The sequence below is a fragment of the Leucoraja erinacea genome, chromosome 1, assembly GCF_028641065.1.
Source record: "Leucoraja erinacea ecotype New England chromosome 1, Leri_hhj_1, whole genome shotgun sequence".
Taxonomy (NCBI): domain Eukaryota; kingdom Metazoa; phylum Chordata; class Chondrichthyes; order Rajiformes; family Rajidae; genus Leucoraja; species Leucoraja erinaceus.
This window is the reverse complement of record NC_073377.1, coordinates 136466329-136485166: the sequence shown is the minus strand read 5'-3', so window position 1 is coordinate 136485166 and position 18838 is coordinate 136466329. Positions and strand designations below refer to the sequence as shown.

The following is an 18838-nucleotide window of genomic DNA, read 5'->3' as shown; positions in this document are numbered from 1 at the left end:
CGTAGTCGGGTATCGAACCCGGGTCTCTGGCCGCTGTGAGGCAGCAACTCTACCGTTGCATCACCGTGCACAGTTAGACACCCACCATAGATCACAGGGATCCACAGCAAGGTCCTGACGTTAGGGGATGAAGCGTGGGAAGATGTTTGCAGATTGGAACATCTGGAAAACCCCTGGCCGGTTCCAAGGGGAGAATCCAAGTTCCGAGAATCAGAGAAATGAGCAGGAACAAACAATCTCCCCGCGTGACAGCGCAGGAGTGTCTGGTCTTTGCTCCTCTCTCCCCTCCCCGCACTCACACCATCCCACGCCTTTTCCCCTCCCTCCCTTCCTCCCTCCCTCCATGTCTTCTACCACCCATAGGGAGAGGTTAAGCAGGCTAGCACTTGGAGCGCAGGAGGATGAGGGGTGACGTTATAGAGGTGTACAAAATCATGAGAGGAATAGATACGGTGATTGCACTGGAATTACACAACTAATGCAACTTTTTCAAAGGGTGGTGGGTGTATGGAACGAGCTGCTGGAGGAGGTAGTTGAAGCAGGGACTATCACAACATTCAGAAAACATTTGGTCAGGTACATGCATAGGGCAGGCTTAGAGAGATATGGGTCAAACGTAGGCCGGTGGGACTCTAGGACTAGAGGTTATAGCCTCAGAATTATAGGACGTTCCTTTAGGGAGGAGATACGGGAAATTTATTTAGCCAGAGGATGGTGAATCTGTGGATTTCTTTGCCACAGAAGGTTGTGGATATTTTTCAGGTAGTGATAGATAGATTCTTGATTAGTACGGGTGCCAGAGGTTATGGGGAGAAGGCAGGAGAATGTTTTTTTATTTTTTTTTTATGCAAATACTTTTATTCAAAAAAATAAAAATAAATATACAAATTAGCACAATCAAAGACTGCCTATGCTGACAGTTTTACAAACAAACGATCATCAGATTAATATATCGCCAACTTTATCAACAATACACTCGACCTCCCGCGGCGACCAGTGTTTACGGAAGGCCTCCAAAGTCGCCATGGACACCGCGTGTTCCCTCTCCAGGGACATAGGCCCGGAAAAGGGGCAGGCAGCCAATCCTGGTACGACCGTCGACTACCCGCTGCCTGGACCAGCGAATGGCCATCTTGACCAGGCCCAGGAGTAGATGGACAGTGAAATCCCCTCCATCCCTCCCGACTTTCCCCCTCTGTGACCAAATATCAGGAGCGTGAGGCTAAAATGTAGTCAAAGCTTGAGGAGCAGCCCCTTCAGATAGTCGAACAGGGGCTGCAACCTCTCACACTGCATATACAAATGGAACACGGTCACTTCTTCACCGCAGAAGTGACAGGCGGCTTGGGAGTCCGTGAACAGGCTCAAGTATCTGTTACAGGCCACAGCTCTGCAACACTCTCCACCCCAGGTCCCCGATATAGGGAGATCTCCACTGAGGACCACTCCCGCTGTCAGGTAGTGTCACGGACCACCATTGCGTGTCCGGACAGAAGACAAGGATGAGGAAGTGCAGAGTGTGCAGGAGCAGCCTGTAAAGTACGCACCTCTCCACGTCACGGAACGGCACGCTGGGCATCTCAGAATGGCGGCTCATGATGCATGGGGCTATGAGCAATTCCGACGGAGCGGGGGTAAGCTCGGCCGGAATCGCTCCATGCACACGCCTCTCCTCGATACCCACCGTGACAGGGTGAGGATCGGTCACCCTCGCAGCCACAACACCCCCCCCCCCTACCCCTCCCCCTGAGGAGCAGCGCTCTGGCTGAAGGTGACCAGATTCCTGGCTTTAAGTATATCTCCAGCACCTATCAGTTCGCCAGCCACGCCCCCTCAGTGGGACCCAGGTAGACCCCCAGGTAAAGGAGGTGCGTGGTGCTCCACGCATAAGCTGTCATCTACTCCGGCGGGGAGTCCCACCTGCCACTGACCCACCAAGAGACCCGAACACTTCCCCCAGTTGATCCTGGCGGAGGATGCAGCCGGGAAAACCTTCACTCCATGTTATCTCCCTCAGCACCACTCTCCCCTCTCCCTCTCCCTCTCCATCTCCCTGTCTCTCTCCCTCTCCCCCTCTCCCTCTCCCTCTGCCTCTGCCTCTGCCTCCCCCTCTCCCTCCCCCTCCCCCTTTTGGTGCCACTGGGAGCAAATGACTTGGGAGGGGAGCTCAGCGCTGGGAGCTGAGGTAGGAACAGCTGTCACCGTCAACACCTCGGGGGTGAGGTTGCGAGTTGGGCCAGTTGGGGGGTTCCACAGCCGCACACTAGGAGCCGGCAACAGTTGCTCTTTATAAAACTGCCCTCGTCCTGAATGCTCGGCTCTGTGTCCACTGAACAATGTCCAGTTATAACACACACGGGGATTTAGTCTTAAACTAAAGTCGAGGACCCTCCATCCTGGTCTGTGGAGAGAAAACACCGCCGACACTCCGCACTCCAACTACCTTCTGTGGCAGAGAATTCCACAGATTCACCACTCTCTGTGTGAAAAATGTTTTTCTCATCTCGGTCCTAAAATACTTCCCCCTTATTCTTCAACTGTGACCCCTTGTTCTGGACTTCCCCAACATCGGGAATAATCTTCCTGCATCTAGTCTGTCCAACCCCTTAAGAATTGTGCACGTTTCTATAAGATCCCCCCTCAATCTTCTAAATTCTAGCGAGTACAAGCCAAGTCTGTCCAGTCTTTCTGCATATGACAGTCCTGCCATCCCAGGAATCAGTCTGGTGAACCTTCCCCGTACTCCCTCTATGGCAAGAATGTCTTTCCTCAGATTAGGAGACCAAACCTGTACACAATACTCCAGGTATGGTCTCACCAAGGCCCTGTACAACTCCCTGCTCCTATACTCAAATCCTTTTGCTATGATTGCATGGTGTAGACGTGATGGGCCAAATGGCCTAATTCTACTCCTCTGAGTTTATGACTGGTGTAGATGGGGCATGTTGGTCAGTGTGGGTAAGTTGGGCCAATGGGCCTTTTTCCATGCTGTAATGCAAGATATATGCATATTCACACTTCACTCCTCTTAACAGTACAGCACAGGAACAGGCCCTTCGGCCCACAACGTGCTAAACATGATGCCAAGACCAACACTTAGATATGATATGATAAACTCCACATCCATCCATTCCTTGCATATCCATATGCCTATCCAAACATTTCTTAAACACCACTATCATATCTGCCTCCACCACCACCATTGGCAGCGCGTTCCAGGCACCCACCTGTAAAAAAAACATCTATTTTCTGACACCCTTTTATCTTCTTTCTCCTTGTCACTTACTCCACCCTTTGTCACTTACTCCACCCTTCTGTCTATCGCATCCCCACCTGTATCCACCTATCACTCACCAGGTTTTTCCCACCCCCACCTCTCTTTTCATTGCATTCCCCCCCCCCCCCCCCCACTCCATCAGTCTGAAGAAGGGTCCCAACCCTAAACGTCGCCTGTCCATTCCCCTCCACAGATGCTGCCTGAGCCTCTGAATTCCTCCTGCACTTTGTGTTAGTTCTCAGCTCCCTGTTGTTGGGAGTGTGGTAACCGACCTCCAGCAGTATCCAGTGCTCTCTCTCTGTGCCAGAGTAAGAGATGGAAACACAACCAACTGCAAGTGCTGCAATCTTGAGTAAAACACAAAGTGTTATATCTCTCGTTTCCCATTTCCCTAACTAGTCTGAAGAAGGGCCTCAACCCGAAATGTCACCCATTAATTCTCTACAGAGATGCTGCCTGTGTCGCTGAGTTACTCCAGCATCATTGTGTCTATGTTCGGTTTGAACGAGCATCTGCAGTTCCTTACTGCACAGATAGATTCTTGATTAGTACGAGTGTCAGAGGTTATGGTCAGCGGGCAGATGTTTGTGCTTTCTGCTCCAGATGTTGCCCATCACATTCCACTAATGCTGTCAAGCGCAACTTATACACAAACCTCTTAGCCCAACCACGCTGCCCCGTCCCCTCCCTCTCTCTCTCCTCTCCCCCGTCTCCTCTACCTCCGCATCCCCTCTTTCGCCCCATCCCCTCTCTCACTCTCCCCTCCCTGTCCACTCTCCCTTCCCCTGTCACCTCCCCATCCCCTCTCTCTCTCCCTCTCCCTCTCTCTCTCCTCTCCCCCCCTCTCTCTCCCTCCCCTCTCTCACCCCCTCTCTCCCCCCCCCTCCCCCATCCATTCTCTCTCCACGTCCTCTCTCCCCTCCCCTCTCCCCTCTCTCCCCCTCTCCTCTCCTCCTCTCTCTCCCTCTCCTCTCTCCTCTCTCTCCCCTCTCCTCACTCTCCTCTCTCTCCCCAATCCCTCTCTCTCTACCCTCCCCCTCTCTCTCCCCCTGTCCGTCCTCTCTCTCCTCCATTCACTCTGCAAGTTTGAGCAATACACAGAGTACTGGAGGAACTCAGCAGGACAGGCAGCATCTGTCAAGGGAACGGACAGATGGCTTTTAAGGTTGGGATCCTTCTTCAGAAACGTTTGCTCATTGCCTCTACAGGTCGTGTAGATAGGGAACTAGATATGGAATAGATTGGGTAAATGCACATTGCCCCAGAGTAGGGGAAGCAAGAACCACAGGACAGAGATTTAAGGTGAGAGGGAAAAGATACAGAAGCTTGAAAGTGCACACCACCAGACTCAGGAACAGCTTCTTCCCCTCTGTTATCAGGTTTCTGAACGGCCCTTCCATAAGCTAGGGTACTGTCCGATTCACCTCAACCCCATTGCGGACATTGGACTTTATCTCTGGAGCTGATGCGCTACAATGCTGAGAACTATATTCTGCACTCTGTATCTTCCCCTTTGCTCTACCTATTGTACTGGAGTTTGGCGTGATTGTATTTATGTATGGTATTATATGATCTGATAGGACAAAGCTTTTCACTGTACCTCGGTACACATGACAATAATCAACCTGAATCCTCGCTGCCTCTCGAAGCGCGGATTAACTCCGTCTATCCCACGATGTTGTAGAGTTGCTCTGAGACTTTAGTCACAGAGTGGTTCTCACCTGCCCATTCATCTCTAGAACATAGAGCAGTCTGACACACAATCGGCCCCTTCCACCCACAATGCCTGTGCGGAATATGATGTACCAGCTGAGCGTATCTCCTCTGCCTGCATGTGATCCATATCCCTCCATCCCTGCGCCCCCCCCCCCTCCATTTCTCTCCCACGTCCTTCCATCCACATCCATGTGTCTATCCAAATGCTCCTGAAACACCACTATCATGTCTGCTTCCACAACCACCCTTGGCAGCGCGTTCCAGCACCCCAAAAACCTGCCCCGCACATCTCCTTTAAACTTTGCCCCTCTCACCTGGGAGCTATACCTTCTAGTCTTTGACATTTCCACCCTGCAAACAAGGTTCTGACTATCTACCCTGTCTATGCCTCATAATTTTATACACTTCTATCAGGTTACCCCTCAACCTCCGACGTTCCAGGGAAAACAATCCAAGTCTGTCCAGCTTCTCCGTGTAGCTGAAACCCTCTAATCCAGATATCATTCTGGTAAACCTCCAATGCACCCTCTCCAAAGCCTCCACATCCTTCCTGCAAAGGGGGTGACCAGAACTGCATGCAATAGTCCACATGCGGCCCGACCAAAGTCCTATAACGGAGATGAGGAAACACGTTTTCACACAGAGAGTTGTGAGTGTGTAATTCTCTGCCTCAGAGTGCGGTGGAGGCTGGTTCTCAGGATACTTTCAAGAGAGAGCTAGATATGGCTCTTAAAGATAGTGGAGTCAGGAGATATGGGGAGAAGGCAGAAACGGGGTACTGATTGTTGCTGATCAGCCATGATCACATTGGATGGCGGTGCTGGCTTGAAGGGCCGAATGGCCTACTCCTGCACCTATTGTCTATTGTCTCTAAAGATGCATCGTGACTTCCTGACTCTTGTAGGCAATGCCCCGACCGATGAAGGCAGGCAGACAATATGCTGTCTTTACCGCCCTATCTTGTGCTTATGTCTAGAGGGGTTTTCGTTTCCGCTATGGATGTGAGGGTCCATCACACGGAGGATTACCGGGGGCTTCCAGCGAGAAGAATAAGAAGGCCTACCCAGCTGTGAAGGTAAGTGTGTGAATGTTGACCCAGCCAGCTGTCCGTCTGTTCACACACTAGTGTGTCAGACGATGTAGCTCGCTGTAGGCTTCTGTCATCTTCCAAATGTTGACAGAATTGTCGCCCGATGCGTCACAGCATGCATCGTGTCATCGCTTCCAGGGATCGCCACGAGGAGGCTTCTGTCACTAATCCCACATGACGTTTCAACGCCTAACGGTTAATTCCAGTGACCCTGCCTGTATGCACAAGAGGGGGCAAATAAATCAGTGGGTTCCCGTTTACATGCATTACAAGATGCTGGAGTTTAGAAGGATGAGAGGGAATCTTATAGAAACGGATAAAATTATAAAAGGACTGGACAAGCTGGACGCAGGGAAAATGTTCCCAATGTTGAGGGAGCCCAGAACCAGGGGCCACAGTCTAAGAAAAAAGGGGAAGACATTTAGAACTGAGATGAGAAAAAACGTTTTCACCCAGAGAGTTGGGAATTTGTGGAATTCTCTGCCACAGAAGGCCGTAGAGGCCGACTCACTGGATTAATTTAAAAGAGAGTTAGATAGAGCTCTAGGGGCTAGCAGAATCAGGGGATATGGTGAAATGGTGTAAATGGCTCGTTTCTAAGCTTCCCCCAGTCTAGTTTCAGTTAAAACATAGAATCACGCACTTGAAACAACTACATTTTATTTTAACAAAAGCGCATTACAGTTCAACCACGGGTTCGATCCTCGTATCTGCCTTTTCAAGCCCTCTAGGCCTCGCTCAGACAGAGACACTCCAGAAGGTCACGCAGTCCCAAGTGCTGTCCCGGAAGATCGATGCTGGACCTCGTAGTAGCGGACTTTTATATGTCCCGGGACCTTGAGGGGCCGAACCACATGGTGGTGGTCTCTCAATAACCCAATTACAGATATCGATTAACCCCATACATAACAGACATTTCCCTAACCCAATAATACAGCAGCTCAATACATTGTATTCAAACCGGACTTTGCAAGGATGCCAACAGAAACTTTTACCCTGATCTGCAAGAAATCCAGACAAGGCTCAATACTTCATCCAATCAACACTCGGCAAAGGTGAACTCTGCAACATTATTTACAACTATTTACAAGGTGTATGTCTGGTTAGCAGCCATTCAAACCATTCTATGCATTTTGCACCTAATTGACAGGGTCTGCAGATTTTATAATTCTTTGCTTGCAAATTGTATCTAGGCTCTAGACACACTGGCACCACTTCACAGCTTGTCCCAGCTCTGCAGAGAGCAATTACAAATTGACCAAATCTCCCAGCAGCCCCGAAGCTTGTACCCCATTTTGAAGTCCTAGCCTCTCCAATTTAGCCAGGATTAACAAAGGCAGGAACGGGGTACTGATTGTGGATGATCAGCCATGATCACAATGAATGGTGGTACTAGCTCGAAGGGCCAAATGGCTTCCTCCTGCACCTATTTTCTATGTTTCTAAGATATACATGCATTTAGCTGGAAAAGTTCATGTCACAGCAATAGAACTAGGCCATTCGGTCCATCAAGTCTACTCCGCCATTAAATCTGTCTTTCCATTGAACAACCCGATTCTCCTGCCTTCTACCCATATAACCCCTGACACCCGTACTAATGAAGAATCTATCTATCTGTCTTTAAAATACACAATGACCTGGCCCCCACAGATTCAACACCCTCTGACTAAAGAAATTTGTCTCCTTCCTAAAGGAACGTTATTTTATTCAGAGGCTGTGCCCTCTGGTCCTAGACTGTCTCACTAGTGGAAACATCCTCTCCACTTCCACTCTAACCAGGCCTGATTAGGGATAGACAGCATGGTTTTGTACGTGGAGGTCGTGTCTCACAAATCTAATTGGGTTTTTTCAAGTGGAGCAGTCAAGATGTGTAGTCAGGAACTGCAGATGCTGGTTTACACCGAAGATAGAAACAAAGTGCTGGAGTAACTCAGTGGGACAGGCAGCATCTCTGGAGAGAAGGAATGGGTGACGTTTTGGGTGGAGACCCTTCTTCCAAAACCTCACCCGTTCCTTCTCTCCAGAGATGAGTTACTCCAGCATTTTGTGTCTATCTTGAGTTTTTTGAAGATGTGACAAAGGATGTTGATGTGGGCGGCTTGTTTGTAATCGTGTATTGTCCTTCCGCTGTCTGGTTAGCACGCAACAAAAAAACCTGTTCACTGTACCTCGGCACACGTGCAAAAGACTAAAATGAACTAAACTACTGTCTGAAATTTTAAGGTAGACAAAAATGCTGGAGAAACTCAGCGGGTGAGGCAGCATCTATGGATGAAGGAATAGGCGACGTTTCGGGTCGAGACCCTTCTTCAGACTGATGTCGGGGGGTGGGGGAAGAAGAAAGGAAGAGGCGGAAACAGTGGGTGGTGGGAGAGCTGGGAAGGGGAGGGGAAAGAGGGAAGCAAGGACTACCTGTATTGGAGAAGTCAATGTTCATACCGCTGGGGTGTAAACTACTCAAGCGAAATATGAGGTGCTGCTCCTCTAATTTGCGGTGGGCCTCACTCTGGCAATGGAGGAGGCCCAGGATAGAAAGGTCGGATTGGGAAAGGGGAGTTGAAGTGCTGAGCCACCGGGAGATCATTATTGCGAACTGAGCAGAGGTGTTGGGCGAAGCGATCGCCAAGCATATGCTTGGTCTCACCGATGTAGAGTAGCTGACACCTAGAGCAGCGGATGCAATAGATGAGGTTGGAGGAGGTGCAGGTGAACCTCTGCCGCACATGGACAGACTGCTTAGGTCTTTGGATGGAGTCAAGGGGGGAGGTAAAGCGACAAGTGTAGCATTTCCTGCGGTTGCAAGGGAATGTACCAGGGGAGTGGGTGGTTTGGGTGGGAAGGGACGAATTGATCAGGGAGTTAAGGAGCGGTCTCTGCAGAAAAAAGTTGAATTTGAGATTTTGAAGCAGCTTTCAGATGATTGCTCTGGATTTTTCTGAACTGAATCACTGAGTTGGCAGCTCGTGGGTGGGATTATTCTGCCAGTGGAATTAAATTTAGCACAAATGCAAATTTGGGGTTGGGATGTTGCTTGACTCAGTGAAAGGGTATGAAAGAGGAAATTAGTGGCAGTTCAGAACGTTGCCAGGAAGTGGAAGCAGAAGCCAGCGACTGAGGTCTGTGTGTAAGGGTGGGGTTTGGATGACCCAGTATCACAGGCTGTGGAGCTGCTGTTGTTATGTAGCCTGATGATCCTGCACCACGAGGGCACACGCTGATCTCTTTCTCCAGATGTAGGGAGAGTCCATGCCACTAATTGCTCCCATGCACTGTTCCCGACACAGTCATCGTTGGCAGACACAGACGTGTCATAGAGTGATACAGTGTGGTCACAGGCTCTTTGGCCCAACTCGCCCACATCGGCCAACAATGTCCCAGCTACACTAGCCCCACCTGCCTGCGCTTCGTCCTTTTCCCTCCAAGCCTGTCCTATCCATGTACCTGTCTAACTGTTTTTAAAATGATGGGATAGTCCCAGCCTCAACTACCTCCTCTGGCAGCTTGTTCCACGCACCCACCACCCTATGTGTGAAAAAGTTACTCCTCAGATTCCTATTAAATCTTTTCCCCTTCACCTTTAACCTATGTCCTCTGGTACTCAATTCCCCTACTCTGGGTAAAAGACTCTGTGCATCTGCCCGATCATTATTTTGTACACCTCTATAAGATCACCCCTCATCCTCCTGTGCTCCATGGAATAGAGACCCAGCCTACTCAACCTCTTCCTGTAGCTCACACCCGCTAGTCCTGGCAACATCCTAGTAAATCAGTGAGTAAGCGTGGGTTTGCTTCAGGGTATGAACGGCAAACCTTCTCTCCATCCACACTAACCACATCTGTCCAATTTGGGACTGTTCCACGCCTGTTTATGTGTCACAAGACATACAGCACGGCCACAGGCCCTTCGGCCCAACTCGTCCATGCTGACCAAGATGTCATCAGGTCATAAACGATACGAGCAGAAGTAGGCCATTTGGCTCATCGAGTCTACTCTGCAATTCAATCATGGCTGATCTAAACCTATCTCTCTTCACCCCATTCTCCTGACATCTCCTCACAACCCCCGACACCCGATATCCTCAGGTACCGATGAAATCTTTTCACTCTCACCTTAAACCCATGTCCTCTGGTCTTGATACCCCTATTCTGGGTAAAAGACTGCATTTATCCTACCTGTTCCCCTCAAGATTTTGCACACTATCACCTCAGCCTCCTGCACTCCAAGGAATAAAGTCCACACCTGTCCAACCTCTCCCTGTAGCTCCAGCCCTCGGGTCCTGGCAACATCCTCGTAAATCTTCACTGCATCCTTTCTATAATATGGTGACCAAAAATGAACACAATAGACAATAGATGCAGGAGTAGGCCATTCGGCCCTTCGAGCCAGTACCGCCATTCAATGTGATCATGGCTGATCATCCCCAATCAGTACTCTGTTCCTGCCTTCTCCCCATATCCCCTGATTCCGCTATCTTTAAGAGCCCTATCTAACTCTCTCTTGAAAGTATCCAGAGAACTGGCCTCCACCACACAATACTCCCCCAAGTGTGGCTTCACCAGCATGCTGTACCATTGTAACATAACATCCCAACGTCCATACCCAATTAGAACACAAATGACCTATCTATGTCCTCCAGAGATGCCGACTGACCCGCTGAGTTACTCCATCACTGTGTTCTATGTAATTCCAACATCAGCAGTTCCTTGCATCCCTCTCCCTCTCCCACTCCCACTCCCTCTCCCTCTCCCTCTCCTTCTCCATCTCCATCTCCCTCTACTTCTACCTCTCCCTCTCCCTCCCCCTCTCTCCCCGCTTTCTCTACCCTCCCCCTCTCTGCCCCCTCTCTCTGTCCCTCTCTCTCTGCCCCCCTCTCTCTGCCCCCCTCTCTCTCTCTTCCTCCCCCTCTCCTCCCCCTCCCCCTCTCTCTTCCCCCCTCTCTCTGCTCCCTCTCCCCCCCCCCCCTCTCTGCCCCCCCCTCTCTGCCCCCCCTCTCTGCCCCCCCTCTCTCTCACCCGCCCCCCCCTCTCTCCTCCCCCCCCCCCCTCTCCTCTCCCTCCCCTCCCTCTCTAGTTGTTGGTCTAGTGTAGAGCTGTGACTGTGATGGAGCTTTTAGTTTTCTGCCCTACTTTCTGCTGGGTGGTTGGGGATTTCCCAGCCGTTTCCGTGCCGTGCCTCTCCCCCGTGACAGCGTTGAGCCGCCGTGCCGTCACAGTGCAGTGCTGACTCGGTGACCTGGTGACCTTGGCCCTCTCCCACCGGCTGCAACATGCTACCAGGAGGTGGGTAAATTCCAACCACAGGCGGGAACTTCCCCTCAGATCCTGTGGTGCTGCAGAATATCATCGTGGCGCTGCCACAATTTTCATTGGTGGAGAGGTGGTTGTCTCAGCATCTGTGGGCAGTACTGAAGTCTGCTGATTGCAGCAACCTCCCAGCCCTCTAGTGTAGACAGCAATCACGCTGAAGAAGGGTCTCGACCCGAAACGTCACCCATTCCTCTCCAGAAATGCTGCCTGACCCGCTGAGTTACTCCAGCATTTTGTGTCTATCTACAGTTTCTTCCCAGCTGTTATCAGGCAACTGAACCGTCCTACCACCGTCTAGACAGTGGACCTGACCCCTCACCTCCCTCATTGGAGGCCTTTGAACTATCTTTAATTGGAGTGTGTAAAAAGGAACTGCAGATGCTGGTTTATACCAAACAACAAATAAAAGTGCTGAAGTAACTCAGCGGGTCAGGCAGCATAATGCACTTTATCTTGCACTAAACATTATTCCCTTTATCCTATATTTATACACTGTGGACAGCTTGATTGTAATAGCGTATAATCTTTTGTGTAGGAAGGAACTGCTGATGCTGGTTTACACCGAAGATAGACACAAAATGCTGGAGTAACTGAACAGGACAGGCAGCATTTCTGGAGAGAAGGAATGGGTCAAGACTGAATTAGGATTTCGGGTCAAGACTGAATTAGGATTTCGACCCGAAATGTCACCCATTCCTTCTATGCAGAGATGCCTGTCCTGCTGAGTTACTCCAGCATTTTTGTCTTTTCTTTGACTGCACAGCATGGAAACAAAGGCTTTTCACTGATAATCCTGTCAATTCACTGACACCACACTCAGGTCCAGATTTAGATGAAGAGAGGCCCTAAGGTGTTCCACTTGTGAGGCCCCTCCCAATCCCCCAACCCCATGACTAAAGGAAGATGGTCCACCAGATTGACACCGATTTGCAGCTGAGCGTGGCCAATGAGATAAGGGGCTGGAAAGCTGTGCTTATTTATTTATTTATTTATTGCCAGTGCTAGCGTCGAGTTATCAGCTCAACACACTATTATTCTGAAATGGAGGACAAGGAAAATTACTGAAGGGTTGTTGAATTACTGAAGAGACTACAGTGCGTTGTGACAGCATATGTAAGAAAGGCCTATGACAGTGTCTAAAATATTATACACCTTGCAGTGCTCTCACGTAATTTTTTTTCTCGGTTGTCAGCCGGACAGCCTTGGCAGCTTTTTAGGTTGCCAAATGCGCAGACAAGTGGGACTAGTGTAGCTGGGATATTGTTGGCAGGTGATGGCAAGTTGGGCCGAAGAGCTTGTTTCCACATTGCATCACTCTATGACTAAACTAAACAAAGTCGGTGGGGTGGAAGTTCACGTTACAGGAGTAAAATAAGGCCATTCGGTCCATCGACCATACTTTGCCATTCAATCATGTCTGATCTCTGCCTCCTAATCCCATTTTCCTGACTTCTCATTACCCTGGACACCTGTTTTAATCAAGAATTTGTCTATCTCTGGATTAATTACCCTCTGACTAAAGAAGGGTGGAGATAGTTAAAAAACAGTGAGGGAGGAGGTGTAGGGATGGGTGTCACATCAAGGACGTAATGCTGAGGCTTTCTCGGGTGCTGGTGAGGCCACACTGACCCTGGACTGAGAACCCAGGACGTGGAGAGCTGACGGGGTCAGTGTGTACTGAAGGGCAATATCGGTTTATCATGGTCACTTGTACCCAGCTATGCTCAACAAATTCACAATGTGTGCCATCCAATATATCATATATGATGAAAATCACCACACCTGGTCTGTGGACACAGGAACTGCAGATGCCGATTTACAGAAAAAGACACACAGAGTGCTGGAGTAACTCAGCGGGTCAGGCAGCATCTCTGGTGAACATGGACACAGAGTGCTGGAGTAACTCAGCGGGCCAGGCAGCATCTCTGGAGAAAAGGGATAGTGACACTTCGGGTCGGGACCCTTCTTTAGGCTGATTGTAGAGGGCGGGAATGAAAGGTGGGGAGAGAGGGAAAGATAGTGACTGAGGCAGGTGATGGAATCTGCTGAAAGGAAGGTGTGGCTTTAAACCAAATCGAGGAGGTGGGGTGGAGGTGTGTGTGAGGGGCAGGGATGATCAGGGGACAGAGACAGGGGGTCAGAGTGCGGCACAGTGGCGCAGCGGTAGATATAGAAACATAGAAAATAGGTGCAGGAGTAGGCCATTCGGCCCTTCAAGCCTGCACCGCCATTCAATATGATCATGGCTGATCATCCAACTCAGTATCCTGTACCTGTCTTCTCTCCATACCCCCTGATCCCTTTAGCCACAAGGGCCACAACTCCCTCTTAAATATAGCCAATGAACTGACCTCAACTACCTTCTGTGGCAGAGTTCCAGAGATTCACCACTCTGTGTGAAAAATGTTTTTCTCACCTCGGTCCTAAAGGATTTCCCCTTTATCCTTAAACTGTGACCCCTTGTCCTGGACTTCCCCAACATCGGGAACAATCTTACTGCATCTAGCCTGTCCAACCCCTTAAGAATTTTGTAAGTTTCTATAAGATCCCCCCTCAATCTTCTAAATTCTATCGAGTACAAGCCAAGTCTATCCAGTCTTTCTTCATATGAAAGTCCTGACATCCCAGGAATCAGTCTGGTGAACCTTCTCTGTACTCCCTCCATGGCAAGAATGTCTTTCCTCAGATTTGGAGACCAAAACTGTGCGCAATACTCCAGGTGTGGTCTCACCAAGACCCTGTACAACTGCAGTAGAACCTCCCTGCTTCTGTACTCAAATCCTTTTGCTATGAATGCTAACATACCATTTGCTTTCTTCACTGCCTGCTGCACCTGCATGCCTACTTTCAATGACTGGTGTACCATGACAGCCAGGTCTCGTTGCATCTCCCCTATTCCTAATCGGCCACCATTTAGATAATAGTCTACTTTCCTGTTTTTACCACCAAAGTGGATAAGCTCACATTTATCCACATTATACTGCATCTGCCAAACATTTGCCCACTCACCCAGCCTATCCAAGTTACCTTGCAGCCTCCTAGCATCCTCTTCACAGCTAACACTGCCCCCCAGCTTCGTGTCATCCGCAAACTTGGAGATGTTGCATTCAATTCCCTCATCCAAATCATTAATATATATTGTAAATAGCTGGGGTCCCAGCACTGAGCCTTGCGGTACCCCACTAGTCACTGCCTGCCATTGTGAAAAGGACCCGTTTACTCTTACTCTTTGCTTCCTGTTTGCCAGCCAGTTCTCTATCCACATCAATACTGAACCCCCAATACCGTGTGCTTTAAGTTTGTATACTAATCTCTTATGTGGGACCTTGTCGAAAGCCTTCTGAAAGATATGCTGCCTTACAGCACCACAGAGGAAGGTAGTATCTCTAAAGTCTAAAGAGAAGGGGGGAGAGACGGGATGAGAGGGGGGGTGAGATGGGGGAGTAGGGGGGAGAGACGGGGGGAAGCAGGGGGGATGAGGGGGGGGGGGGGGTGAGAGGGGGTGAGAGGCAGTGGATGAGAAGGTGGGAGAGATGGGGGTGAGTTTGTGAGAGGCAGGGGCAGGGAATGCCCAATAATGGTTGTGAACCTCAGACCCATGGACCCTCGCTAGAAAGTAGGGGGTCGCCGCTCCAAGATCCTCCATCTACTCTGGTCCCATCTGCCCAAGTTTGGCCCATATCCCTCTAAACCTGTCCTATCCAAATGTCTTTTAAATGTTATTATAGCACCTGCCTCAACCACCTCCTCTGGCAGCTCATTCCATACACCCTCCACCCTCTGTGTGAAAACGTTGCCCCTCAGGTTCCTATTAAATCTTTCCTCTCCTCACCGTAAACCCAGGTCCTCTTGTTCTTCCCTTGTCCTGGTGAAAAGACTTGTGCATTCACCCCATTATGTTCACGTGTACCGATCCAATTAGATTAGATCATACATACAACAAAAGTACAATCACACCAAACTCCAGTACAATAGGTAGAGCAAGGGGGAAGATGCAGAGTGCAGAATATAGTTCTCAGCATTGTAGCGCATCAGTTCCAGAGACAAAGTCCAATGTCCGCAATGGGGTAGAGGTGAATCGGACAGTTCCCTAGCTTACGGAAGGACTGTTCAGAAGCCTGATAACAGAGGGGAAGAAGCTGTTCCTGAGTCGATGACATTTTAGTTCTGACTTCAGTGATTGGTAAGCTTTTTGGTCCATTATAAAGGATGAGGTTATGCTGTACTTAGGTCACGATAAAAATAGGTTGAAGTCAGCATGGCTTTGTGAAGGGGAGGTCTCGCATGACAAATTTGCTGGAATTCTTTGAAGAAGTAAATATCAGGAGAGACAGAAGAGAGGCAGTAGATGGTGTATAGCTAGATTTTCAGAAAGCCTTTGATAAGGTCCCACAAGTGTGGCTGCTAAAGAAGATGAGAGCCCATGGTATCAGAGGGCAGATACTAGCATGGATAGCAGGTTGGCTGGATGGCAGAAGACAAAGAGTGGCAATAAAGGGGGCTTTTTGTGCTTGGATGCCAGTGACTAGTGGAGTTCTGCAGGGCTCGTGCTGGGACCGCTATTCTTCACGTTGTATATTAATGATTTGGACGAGGTGATTGAAGGCTTTGTGGCCAAGTTTACGGATGATCCGAAGACAAGTGGAGGGGCGGGTAGTGTAGAGAAAGCAGGGACTCTGTAGGAGGACTTGGATAGGTTGGGAGAGTGGGTAGAGAAGTGGCAGATGGAATATAGTGTAGCAAAGTGTGGAGTCATACATTTGGGTAGTAGGAATAAAGGCATATACTATTTTCTAAATGGAGAGAGAATCCAGAAATCAGAGGTGCAAAGGGACTTTGTTGGTGCAGGTTTCCCAAAATCTTAATCTGCAAGTCGAATCAGTAGTAAAGAAAGCAAACATTTATTTCGAGAGGGCTTGTATACAAAAACTGGGATGTAATGCTGAGGCTCTATAAGGCGCTGGTCAGGCAGCATTTGGAATATTGTGAGCCATTTTGGGCACCATTTTTGAGGAAAGATGTGCTGGCTCTGGAGAGGGTCCAGAGGCGGTTTACAAGAATGATCCCAGGAATGAGTGGGTTAACATATGATGAGCGTTTGTCTGCACTGGCCTGTACTCGATGGAGTTTAGAAGGATGAGGGGGAACCACATTGAAACGTACAGAATAGTGAAAGGCTTGGATAGAGTGGATGTGGAGAGGATGTTTCCACTAGTGGGAGAGTATAGGACCAGAGGTCATAGCCTCAGAATTAAAGGATATTCCTTTAGGAAAATTAGGAGAAATTTATTTAGCCAGATGGTGGTGAATCCGTGGAATTCTTTGCCACAAAAGGCTGTGGAGATCAGGTCGGATATTTTTAAGGCAGAAATAGATAGATTCTTGATTAGTACAGGTGCCAAGGGTTATGGGGAGAAGGCAGGAGAATGGGGTTAGGAGAGAGAGAGATAGATCAGCCATGATTGAATGGCGGAGTAGACTTGATGGGCCAAATGGCCTAATTCTACTTCTATCACATGACGTTTGACTTGGATGTTTATTTGTTTGTTTATACATACAGTGCCCACCATAATGTTTGGGACAAAGACCCATTGTTTATTTGCCTCTGTACTCCACAATTTGAGATTTGTAATAGAAACTAATCACATGTGGTTAAAGTGCACATTGTCAGATTTTAATAAAGGTCATTTTTATACATTTTGGTTTCACCATGTAGAAATTACAGCTGTGTTTATACATAGTCCCCCTATTTCAGGGTGACCATAATGTTTGGGACACAGCAATGTCATGTAAATGAAAGTAGTCATGTTTAGTATTTTGTTGCATATCTTTTGCATGCAATGGCTGCTTGAAGTCTGCGATTCATGGACATCACCAGTTGCTGGGTGTCTTCTCTGGTGATGCTCTGACGGGCCTGTACTGCAGCCATCTTTAGCTTATGTATGTTTTGGGGGCTAGTCCCCTTCAGTTTTCTCTTCAGCATATAAAACACATGCTCAATTGGGTTCAGATCGGGCGATTAACTTGGCCACTCAAGAATTGACCATTTTTTAGCTTTGAAAAACTCCTTTGTTGCTTTAGCAATATGTTTGGGATCATTGTCTTGCTGTAGAATGACCTGCCGGCCAATGAGTTTTGAGGCATTTGTTTAACTTGAGCAGATAGGATGTGTCTATACACTTCAGAATTCATTATGCCACTACCATCAGCAGTTGTATCATCAATGAAGATAAGTGAGCCAGTACCTTCAGCAGCCATACATGCCCAGGCCATAACACCCCCACCACCGTGTTTCACAGATGAGATGGTATGCTTTGGATCGTGGGCAGTTCCTTCTCTCCTCCATACTTTGCTCTTGCCATCACTCTGATATAAGTTAATCTTCGTCTCATCTGTCCACAAACTTTTTTCCAGAACTGTGGTTGCTCTTTTAAGTACTTCTTGGCAAACTGTAACCTGGCCATCCTATTTTTGCGGCTAACCAGTGGTTTGCATCATGCAGTGTAGCCTCTGTATTTCTGTTCATGTAGTCTTCTGCGGACAGTGGTCATTGACAAATCCACACCTGAAGAGTGTTTCTGATCTGTCGGAGAGGAGTTTGGGGATTTTTCTTTATTATAGAGAGAATTCTTCAGTCATCAGCTGTGGAGGTCTTCCTTGGCCTGCCAGTCCCTTTGCGATTAGTAAGCTCACCAGTGCTCTCTTTCTTCTTAATGATGTTCCAAACAGTTGATTTTGGGAAGCCTAAGGTTTGGCTAATGTCTCTAACAGTTTTATTCTTGTTTCTCACTCATAATGGCTTCTTTGACTTTCATTGGCACAACTTTGGTCCTCATGTTGATAAACAGCAATCAAAGTTTCCAAAGGGGATGGAAAGACTGGAAGAAAGACTAGGTGCTGAGAGCTCTCTTATACCTGCATTAAGGAGGCAATTAAACCCACCTGAGCAATTACAAATGCTTGTGAAGCCATGTGTCCCAGACATTATGGTGCCCTGAAATGGGGGACTATGTATAAACACAGCTGTAATTTCTACATGGTGAAACCAAAATCTATAAAAATTGCCTTTAATAAAATCTGACAATGTGCACTTTAACCACATGTGCTTTTACAAATCACAAATTGTGGAGTACAGAGGCAAATAAATAAATGATGGGTCTTTGTCCCAAACATTATGGAGGGCACTATATATATGAGTGTGTAAGAAGGAACTGCAGATGTTGGTTTAAGCTGAAGATAGACACAAAAGGCTGGAGTAACTCAGCGGGTCAGACAGCATCACAGGAAGGAAGGAAAGGGTGATGTTTCGGTCGAGACCCATCTTCAAACTGAGAGTCAGGGGAGAGGGAAACGAGAGATATAGAAGGTGATGTAGAGAGATATAGAACAAATGAAAGAAAGATAGGCAAAAAAGTAACAATGATAAAGGAAACAGGCCACCCCAACTG

At 48.5% G+C, this 18838-nt stretch overlaps 1 protein-coding gene across 3 annotated transcripts in view; it reads left to right on the top strand.

Moving 5' to 3' along the window:
• LOC129702259 (nuclear factor NF-kappa-B p105 subunit-like) overlaps window positions 1-18838 on the top strand; it is a 103398-nt gene that overhangs the window by 10942 nt on the left and 73618 nt on the right. For all 3 annotated transcript variants that reach the window (XM_055643965.1, XM_055643947.1, XM_055643956.1), the window contains exon 5: window positions 5970-6068. In XM_055643965.1, the coding sequence (XP_055499940.1) occupies window positions 5970-6068 (99 nt within the window). The remainder of the gene's footprint in view (window positions 1-5969; window positions 6069-18838) is intronic.